This window comes from Phragmites australis, chromosome 11 (genome assembly GCF_958298935.1).
Source record: "Phragmites australis chromosome 11, lpPhrAust1.1, whole genome shotgun sequence".
Lineage (NCBI taxonomy): Eukaryota > Viridiplantae > Streptophyta > Magnoliopsida > Poales > Poaceae > Phragmites > Phragmites australis.
Genome location: NC_084931.1, coordinates 32373240 through 32383959, shown reverse-complemented (window position 1 = coordinate 32383959; position 10720 = coordinate 32373240). Strand labels below are relative to the sequence as shown.

Below are 10720 nucleotides of genomic sequence, written 5' to 3'. Positions count from 1 at the left end.
TGAAATAAGCTCAACAAGTAACGTACGTGAATATAAACATCTCACCTAGTTAAAGAGTGATTTAGAAACAACCATTGTACTCACAAAGAAAGACTAAGGCATAAAAATTTAAAGGGAGTATTCTTCCACACGACATAATATCCGTCAACACAACAACAACAATCTCCGACACAATCTCCCATATATTATGGTATTAGATTCTCCAATATTCTGCATTTTTCAAATATTGTATAAATGTATAGATGTCATGATGCAGCTCCATTTGAGAGTTTTGTGCTGCCTCTCATGCAACTCTATGTACCGGTACGAGTCACGGCACGATGGCGGTGATCGGCCTTTATCGCCATATGAAATGCATAAGTGCATATGTATGCATGTGATTTGATGCCAATTCTCAATTTTTCTTTTTGTTTTAACCGGAGGTAGTGCTCCCAATCGTGATTATACATGGTCATCGGGACTCACAGGTAAATGGCAAGTATCAAGGGGATGGCTAATGCTATGTTTATATTGTACTTGATGAATTGAATTCATGCTATTTTAATGATTTTGACTATATCATTAGCATCATGAATTGATAATGGTGTTGTTCATTATTTTGGCTAAAATAAACTTAAGTTGCAAAGAAGGGCGTTACAGGTGGACCCTTTTCATCTAAAAAAATAATAGCCTAATTTCAATCCTATCGCTACACTCAATCTATACTAAGTAAACAAACCAATTCTTTTGGAACAATTAAATAGTTGGATGACTACAGAGAGTACTATTTTCCTTACAGCATTAAACGATCAACCTTAGCCAATCTATCAACAAAACTTGTACACCAATTGTAGTGCATAAAAGAGGGTGCCGAGATCTAACGAGACAATAAATTGTGCAACCTTGTTAAATAAGGATTTAAAACGTGGTTTGTATTTGCAAAACATGGTTTACATTTGCCTCATTTGAAGAATCAATGCATCTTCCTGCAGTAGTTAGCACTTTGCTAACACGTTTGAGAAATAACAAAAGATTTGGCAGTTAAGAGTTTACTAAAAATATTTACACTTGATTGCTTACGAACCTTTCAATAATAGTACAAACGTAAAAAATACATCTTACCTGGCTAGTTTCATCATGCACCTGATACTTGGGCAATGACAGTATTGTTTCCTCCTACATAAGTCAACAACGTTTGAGCTAACTATTAAACAGTTAAACCCTATTATCGAACAGGATAATGTACAGAATGCACAAGTATCCCTAGATGAACAAGAGCCGACGAGTAGAAGCTAATGATACCATTGACATTGCTTCATCATCCCACACCAGATAGACCTCGTTTGTAGCTGATTGGGTACCAGTACTAGACACTTCATTATTGGATACAGAGGGTGGAGATCCAACTGTAGGACCTTCTGTGCCTGAAACAGATGCATGCAAACGCCAATTCATGAAAAGCATATATTTACACCAAACACCAAGAGCAAACATAAATATCAGACAGAGCAACATCATTCATTTGAAGTCCCATCATACAACAAAGAACTAAACTGAGCAGAAGGCCTACAATTTGTAGCTGTTATCATACAACAAAGAAGAGAGCGCAACACATGAGAAGGCAGCAGCTATTCCTTGAGAATTTTGTATGGGAAAGCCATTAGCAACACGTACAGGAAAGCACATGAATCATGGAAAGGCCGTGCAATATAATCTAGGTGTCGCAAGGAATAGGAAGCAAAGGGTATGGAGATTCAGCTAGCAGATCTTATACATGCACTTTCCAATACAGTAAATAATATGAGCCATTATGCACGAATCCTTGACTACTAGTAATTATTAACTAAAATAATATGAGCGATGCTATGAAGTAACACAATAAATGGGTACTTTATCGTACATAAATACCTAGAATTAGCATGATCCGTACTCAGATTGAAAGGAATAGTGTCACGTCCGGTTTTTCAAAAGAACAACCAGGTGTATTCTACATGTATGTCAGGATTAGTTTTATTATACATACGGTGACATGTCAGTGATATACAGTTCTATATCGAACAAAAACAATTTTATTAAAACAATTACCAGAGATTTGAATAACAGCGGAAAAACTCGAGGAAACTCCAACAAAAACTTTAGGGCACACCACAGGCAATCGACTGGGGGCAACGCGACCTAAGACGCTCCGTCTTCATTGTAGTCTTCAGCTTCATTGATCCCTGTGAAGTCTTCTCCAATTGAACATCATTTATTATTGGAAATAGCAAGTGTGAGTACATATCGTACTCCGCAAGTGTTAGAAAAGTATGACATGGGGCTTAAGTCAAGAAATATTTAGACACTGGTTTACTGCACTAAGCAAACTTCACCTATAACTCCCAAAATCAGGCATCGTATTTACTAAGTGTGAAGACATAACTTAAACAAGAAGAACAGCTCATCGGATTCCATCCGACTACCAAACTCACCAGATATTCCATATCCGGCTACCATAACTCACCAGATAATTCCATTACCTGATTACCCGACCATCCATACCAGAACCCTGATTCCAACTAATCAAGAAGAAGTCCAAGCCGCTCTTGACCGTGAGCACGACTGATCGATCAGTTTTACACTCTGTAGAGTTTGCACACTTTACCCACGAGTCGTGATTCCCGTTTTGCTTTACACTTCCGGGGTGTAGAGCCGGGGTCTCACTACAAGACCGTTACAAAACACATCCAAATCTATAAGCACCCACTAAGGTTTCACCGCTAACAGGGATTCCATCCACTGCAAAGGCCCCCTCTTGTGCCACTTAACCGTCCATTGGTGCATACAGAATATGAAGGGCACTAATTACTTGGCCAGGCCGTACCCATATAAGCCTCGTGGTTGCGCTGTTCAGCCGGGTTACAGGCTTCAAGAACCGGTCCTTAGGACCCCACACAGGAACAGACACATTCCCATCATACGGCACAACACATGCACCTTCATGCACCACCCACATAATAACCATCCTGTTAGGATCTCTATTCCATGTTGCTACGAAAGATTATCATACCCGATTCATGTTGCATAATCGTTAGTCAAGTTTAACTTCTAACCCAACCAGGACAGCGACTAGCATATCTACCATTTTCTTTCCATGACTCATCAACGACGACAAGGATAATCATACAAAATCTAGTAAACCCTAATCATTGGATTCCAAATTAGACAAGCATGCAAAAAGGATAAACAACTAATATAAAAGTCCTAAAATAGGTGCAAGATGTTCAAGGACACTTGTCTGGCTGCTGCTCAGTGATATTCGAAATCTTGATCTTGATGTCACTCGAACTGTTCCATAACGTCATCGACTAATCGCAGGAACTACCGACAAACAACAAAAAGAAAATACTAAGAACAATGTACCAAATAGAAGCAAGGTGCTATAAAAAGCCTACTAACGGAAAGTACTCGCTGCTACGATCTCGGGAGCGCGAGAATCACCTAAATCGGAGCTCGTACAAAAAAGTTATGCTAGTTTTACTCTAAGGGACTTTTCTGAAAGGTTACAGGGACTAATTTGTGAATACAGAAGGTTCTAGGGGCTTAAGTGCAAAGTTCAAGGACCTATCTGCAATTATCCTAAAGTTTAGGGCCTAAACGCATAAAATAGAACTATCTAACAACATTTTTGTGAAAATAGTAAAGTCTAAGGGTCTATTTGCAAATTAACCTAATTTCAGAGAATAACTTGATTTATTTTTGAACTGAAAACCCTATTTATTGCGCAATGCTGACGTCACTGGCTGACATGGCGGCTGACTGAGCTCAAGGGCTGACGTGGCTTGCCACGTAGGATAGGAACGCCCATGTGGCGCGCTAACGTGGCTCAGCTTGCTGACTGGATTAAAGAGGACACGTGGCGGCTTCTAATTGGCTAGCGAAGGGGTACGAGTAGTTCTAATCTCGGGCGTCCATCTCAGATCGGATGCCCGAGGCTGATCGGCAGGGAAACGAAGCCGATGGCGACCGGAGAACGGCGGCGCCGCCTCGGACTTCGCCGGATTCCCGCGGGAGACACGCTAACTCACGCTACCGACCACTAAAACCTACGGCGAGTGGCAAAAAACGGAGAGGGGTGCACGGGGGTTCTCACCGAAGGCTTGTCGACGGCCAGGGAGCTTCTGGCGGTGGTCGGCGACGGAAATGGCGGACGGCGGCGGTCGGAGTTCGGTGAATTCGCGACTGCGACGACGGAACGACGCAATTGGCGATCGGGACGGTTTCCTGGGGGGGCATGTGGTGATAGAGGAGACGTCAATTGACCGCGGGGAGCTTCGGAAAAGACTGGCGACGGCGAGGGGGCGGCGATGCTTACCGGCGAACGGCGCGAGCACGGTTCCGACGGCAGAGAGGCTTCGGCGAGTAGCGAAACGAACTCCACGCGCTCCGGCGACGCTGGCGGTGCACTCAGATGCGGCGGGGGAGGCTTGGGTGCGGCGGATTGCTCGACGACAGCGGCTATGGCGCTTGGGTTCTCGGCGAGATGAGGAGGTGGGATGGCGGTGCGCTGCAGGGGGGCTAAATAGGCGAGGGCGTGCGCAACCATTGCGCGGACATGGGCACGTGGGGTGGGCATGCCGGCGAATTCAGGTGAGGTGGGCGGCGGTTACGGGAGCAGGCGCAGGCGCAGGCGCAAACGCGAGCGCGGCGCGGGAGGAAGGGGATGACGGGTGGGCTCAGCTCATCAACGAGAGAACGAAAGGGAGGGAGAAGCGGGTGGGGCCGGGCCGTGGGCGCAGGGAGATGGCCCGGCCTGATGGGATAAGAAACGGGCATCACAAATAGTGGCCGAACATGAGAAATAGAGCTACGATACCCAGCTCACCTTTCCGATGTGCGAGGAATGACGAGGCGGCCCGGAGGGGGAGAGGAGAGTTGCACTGCGGCAGCGCGTTTGGAGGAGGTGGCATCGGCGGCGTAGGGAGGGTTGCCGGGCTCCCTCCCACCGTGTCGCCCCTCCGACGGCGCTCGACGACCAACACGCGCGAACCGAGGGCTGTGGAGGGCGTTGGCTGTGAGGGAGGGCGGCATTCCTCTGCATTGTGGGGAGGGCGGCGGCGGCAGGAGCGGCGGCAGGACTGCGCCTCCTTGCCAGATATCAAGAACCGAAGCACAATCTTGTCAACCCAAAGTCAATGATCACTTCCTCTCCAGCATAGTATATGATGCGCCAAGTCCATGGACAGAAGAAATGGCAACAAAAACAACTTCCCAATGCAAGATGAAGCCAATGGTCTGGTGATATGAGGTCAAACGCAATTATTTGGCCACCAGGATCCCAAGGTAGCTGCATCAACTTGATAGGAATCATCTTCCAGTGCTCAAGTTCCTTGCCCTTCTGACACATTTTTTTGCTCAAGTTCATGGAGCTCCTTCTTAAGATTCCTGATCTTGAACAAGGACCAAGGTTCTGGCTGCTGATTGACTTCGTTGCCCAGGATTTCCATCAGCATAGGTGGTAGACACGGCTGCAGCATCACAGCTGTTCTTGGGAACTCGGTTTTGTTGAATCATAGGACCACAAGAGACACTTCCTGGAACATATGGTAAATGCAGTAATCAGACATGCTGACAGTAAGAGTTGTTGTGCTAGACACTTGAGGATGAGAAAACTGCAGTGCAATGAATAGCAACGACTTGCAAAGATTTTGATCCATGATTTCTGGTCCAGCAACACAGCACACTGATTTAAGCTTGCAGAATATTGCTCCGTTGTGCGGTAAGTCAGGTGGCTAACAATGGAACACCACAGGACGAGGAACCATTAGCAGGAGCTTTGCAAGCTTAAATCATGCTAACGATGATCTTGATCGTTGGTAAGTCTCTTCCGCTCCCGATTTCTTAGGCTATTTTATCATTGCACTGATATCACTTTTGTTTAACTTTATCAACACGTCGTTTTCATCCATCTTCTATGTTTTGTTTGACCTCTATAAGATTTGCTCCAACGTCATTAGTAATCGGTGGATGGTACTATTTATGGAGTTACTGTAGCAGATAATATGGTACGTTCGTTCCGAATCTCACTGTTTAGAATGGCTAATGTTATAGTACTATTTATTTTATGATATTGTTTCGATAAAATTAGAGGATACTAATCCATATGAAAATCACCCACGGCGGCTGTGGCAGCGGAACTCACGGGGGCATGTGGAGGAACACTGTCATGGCCTTCGGCGACACCATTGCAGAAAGTGGGTTCCGGTCCGGACGCCACCGCGCAGAGCAACGTCGTGTGCGCACACTGAAATCCTTGCTGACAGCACCATGGCCTGTGCTCTTGCTTTGTGGTCGCAGCAATCAGTGTCAATGTTGCTTCTGATGGCTGGGCTCCAGCACCCCCTGTAGAATGTAGATCCGCCCCTGCTACATCACCAACTCGACATATCGACGCTTGTGATCCCTCTCGGACATTTCGAATCTGTCTCCTTAACCACTCGGACATATCGACGCCTGTGATGATCCTTCTCAGATCTTTACTTATTATTTTAAAATTATCTGCCCCGTGCCTGCACAGTACCAACGAATTAGAACACTGATCAACCAATCCACGATCTCATGATGTGTGATCGTTGGAACCATCGGTGAGGCCTTCAGCAAACCATGACCACGCACTAGCACGTCTCTGTTTACATGATCCTGCAACAGAAAACGCCACACCAGCTTCTGAAGAAAACCCGGACTGATGTGATACTGCCCGACTTGTGTAGGTTAAGAGGTTGACGAAGCGGTTCATCTGTGTGCAGTTTATGGGAGCAAGAAATTCAACCTTACAGGCAGTTGATTCTTACAGAATTACAGATATAATGAACGTCACGGGGAAGCAACTCGAGACAAGGCCAAACAACTCCATCAGTTACAACTCACAAGCTGAATGACTTGATTCAAATATGTTCACGTATCAAGAGAGTATTTGCCTTTGCTCTTCAAAAGTTGCAATGGATGCAAGCTTTTACATCTGTAAGGTAACACATATGATAAAGCAGAGGAACCTAAAAAATCTACAGTACGGTATCTAGCTGGTGAATACAAGGGGGGAAAATAACGAGCATAGAAAGAATAAACAAAAGAAAAGAAAAAAGAAAAGCTCTGGTCAGACTTCTTCATTGGCACTGCAACTGGTATGATACTGCAACCTGGTGACAACAGGGAGTCGAAATTCATCACCACCGTGCCATTCGAACTTCTGGATTGCTGAGTCCAGGAGCGGACACATTGCAGGCAGCAAGACATTATGTTACAGGTATGTTGGGTTCTAGGTTCTTATATAATGACCAGCCTGTGGGATAGTTGAGTTGAGGAGGTTCCAAGTTGAAGTTCCAGACCATGACCCTGTTGCAATTGTCTGGAAAACCCTCTACCTGACGATCATTTTTAACAAGCTTTTCGATAAATCTCGACTCCTGCAAAGACAAGTGTCAGGTCAGACCATCTATCTGATATAATGATATAGTAGAACTCAGTTGTGGATATACCCTTTTATTGTATACCTTTGTACTAAGTAACAAAGGATAGCATTTCCATGATCCTCATAATAGTTATTAGTGGCAGTACTTGCTTGAAGATCCCTTAGATTTTTATAGTTTCTATTGATTTTGCCTTCATTATGAATCCTTAGTTTATTAAAAAAACAAATTTTTATATATCATGTTCCATGAAATAATTGGCCATTTCCTTGGTTAGTTATTGATAGGCAGTTTCCTCTATGGAGATAAGTAAATGAAAATTTCGCTAAGTAGCAACTAGGATCAATCTTTAACAAAGTTGAGTGCTGACTTTACACAAACAGAAGTTCCATCAGCTATCTGAAACTATTGTAATCCGACTAGCTGTATGCAGTTTACATGAGAATGAACTCACCTGCAAACCACCTCTTCCACCTGAGTGGACTGCAACAGAATCCATAGGTGGGCGGTTCCATCTCTGAGGATCCCATAACATTGTAGTGTTGAAAGCAAATGCAGAGAAACCAATTGGGAATCGACGAGTCACACCCTTCTTCTGAACTGTTTGAACTGTGTGCCATCCAGTGACTCTGTTACCTTTACAAATAGGACCTTCTAAGACTGCCCTATACTTAGTTCCGACATGAGTTGCTACAGGCCATGTGCCAAAGCGCCTGCAAAACATAGCACGAGCTCATGAGGGAGGATACAGGGACGTCTCATTTAATTCTACTCAAATATGGTTAATAGATCTTTTGACCTGAAACTTCTGGTTGGCAGTTTCAGGCCAGACAACGAAGCATTGTGGTTTCCTAGTTTCATGATTCAAATCAAGACTACTTAATGCTTACAATCTTCCGAGTCTGCAAAAAGTTACTACCATTTGTTAAGCTAAACGAAAAAAACCTATAATACTATCTACAGCAATAAACCATTCTAACACTTTATAATGAACCATCAAGACGATTTGTAGATGCGTTCATAATTCACAAAGCAAATTAATTTGTGGTAGAGAGTTCTCACCTGATTTTCTGCATTTCTTCAAATACATCACCTGCATATGACCGCTCTTCATCAGCAAAATGCATTATACCATCAAGGCGATACTTCTTGATATGATAGATTGCATTATTCCTTTGACAGACAGCAATCTTTCGTACACTTGTAGTATTCTTTTTACATATAAGATGCCTGTACATAACCCCAGAAGACCTCAGGATTTCTGTGGTTTCAAAAGACTGTTCAGGCCATTCCACCACTAACCACAAAAGAGGCGATTGTACATCTTTCAAAACATGAGCTAGCCGATTCAAGTAATATGCCTGTTGAGGTCGAACAGAGGTGATTGTCACAATTATCAGCAGCTTCTTCACAGTGATGTCCAATTCATTAATAGCAGGTAATGCAGGTGATGATTCAGCAAAATCAGCGTCATCATCCAACATTGCAGGAACTGGAGGGCTCTCTTCAACCTCTGGCTCGTCAATCAGTTCGACCTCTTTCTCCACTACAACTGTCTCCAACTCCTTAACTTTATTATCCATCATTTCCTTCTCAATCAAACCCTCATGGAACGGAAGCCTCTTGTTTTCAGATACTATCTTCTTATAAACATCAACCGAGAAGAATGGCATAAACCCAATGAAAATGCCAACCATGAAACACAACAACAGATGAACTGCAAGTTTCTTGCAGCTCAACCCCTTTGATTTTAATCTCTCCTGAGATCGAGTATGCCTCTGGGACGTCATAGCTGCCCATGTAGATTTTATCTTACTTGACAGCAGAACAAAGTCCAAGGAGACCACCGAGGCCAGCAGCCCCCTCAGTGCGACATAGGACTGCGAATACAGAAGTTTTGGAGACGGCGAGGGATCATTAAACTCGGACCAGACCCTAACCGACCCTTCCCTTAGGATAACCCCGCTATTCCTTCGACTGGACAACATTCCAGGATCAAGGTTTTGCTACGCATTTATCCCTCCTAAATTACTCAAAATCACGAGCTCTTTAGTCCAAACTTGATGCTCTTTCTATGCCTTTTACTCATGTGGAGATATGGATTTTTTTTAGGTAATCAACTGATGCGGAATTGTTCCTGCAAAACAATGAATTGCGACAATTACCTCAGTTCTGCTCAAGATCAAACAATTCATGCTAACGCCCATCCATAGAACATGCTAGATTAAAACTTCCCCGCCAGTGCAATCCAAATTGCAAGAGCAGCAAATTCCATAGCCAAAGGCAACCAGGGCTCTAAGATCATTAAAAAAAGAGGAGACGTTTCTCCCCAACCAGCTTGTGCGGACCTAACGGGCATGAGGATCAGCTGAACCCCGTAAAATTTTAGAAAATAAACTGCTGCCAGCCTGCCAGTACTCCACCACGCCACGCAGCACGAGAATCCGCAAGCAACTAGCTGGATGGATCAGATTCCAATTCCTGCAGAACAAAGCGAACAAGCCGTCCAAGCAAGCAAGGGCTTCCTTACCGACACAAGAAGAAACCAATCCAGGCCCGGATGGATCTCAGCTCCACGGCAGCCCAGGGGTGGAGTCGAGGACGCCTGATCTGGATGCAAGCTAGCTTCGCGTACTGTCGCCGGGGTGACTGGCTCTGGCTATCTCCCTCGGCTCTGCTGTTGAGCCGTTCTTGGCCCTCGGCTTGACTCTCTCACCCTTACTCACCACGCAAACCCAGACGGGAGGAGTTGGTGAGGCGATGGGAGGTGGATAGGGACGAGCGGGATCCAAATCCTCGAAGTCAGGTGATCCCGTTCCGGACAAGAGAACGAGGCGGAGGAGCGAGTAAACAAATGGCTGCTCGGCTGGTCGCCGTCGGAGAGGAGGTCCGGGGCGTGGCTAGTTGCACTTAAGCCCCTCACTTCCCGCGGTTTTACGGATGGTGATCATTGTTTGCGGCTTCTGTACCGTCGGTGGGCCGAAAGCAACGGTATTTTTGTAACGCATTTTAAGACTTGGTTAAATGGGTCAAGTCGTGCAACGTCGGAATTTACTAAAACAGTGTGCCTTAGTACAGATAGATTGAAGAGAGAATTCCTTATTTGTTATTAAATAATAATCTAATGTCTCGTGGGTCACTGAAAATTTTGAATTTTTTATTTGTCATTACTTTTAATTTTCATCTTCTATATACCACTGTCATCTGATCAACGCCGGATCTGACATTAATGACTAGTCCCGATCGTTCCTAACTCCAGCTCCTTCAATGTGCCGACCAGACCGGCATCGGAGAGACCG

At 44.7% G+C, this 10720-nt stretch overlaps 1 protein-coding gene across 1 annotated transcript; it reads right to left on the bottom strand.

Moving 5' to 3' along the window:
- Positions 1–6871: 6871 nt before the first annotated feature.
- Positions 6872–10325, bottom strand: LOC133884834 (probable beta-1,4-xylosyltransferase GT43E). The gene is made up of 4 exons (XM_062324402.1): positions 9952–10325; positions 8484–9558; positions 7876–8134; positions 6872–7418 (listed from the first exon to the last, which is right to left on the bottom strand). Exons 2-4 carry the CDS (start codon positions 9407–9409, stop codon positions 7248–7250), a joined length of 1356 nt encoding a protein of 451 aa, XP_062180386.1. The 5' UTR covers positions 9410–9558; positions 9952–10325; the 3' UTR covers positions 6872–7247.
- Positions 10326–10720: the final 395 nt, after the last annotated feature.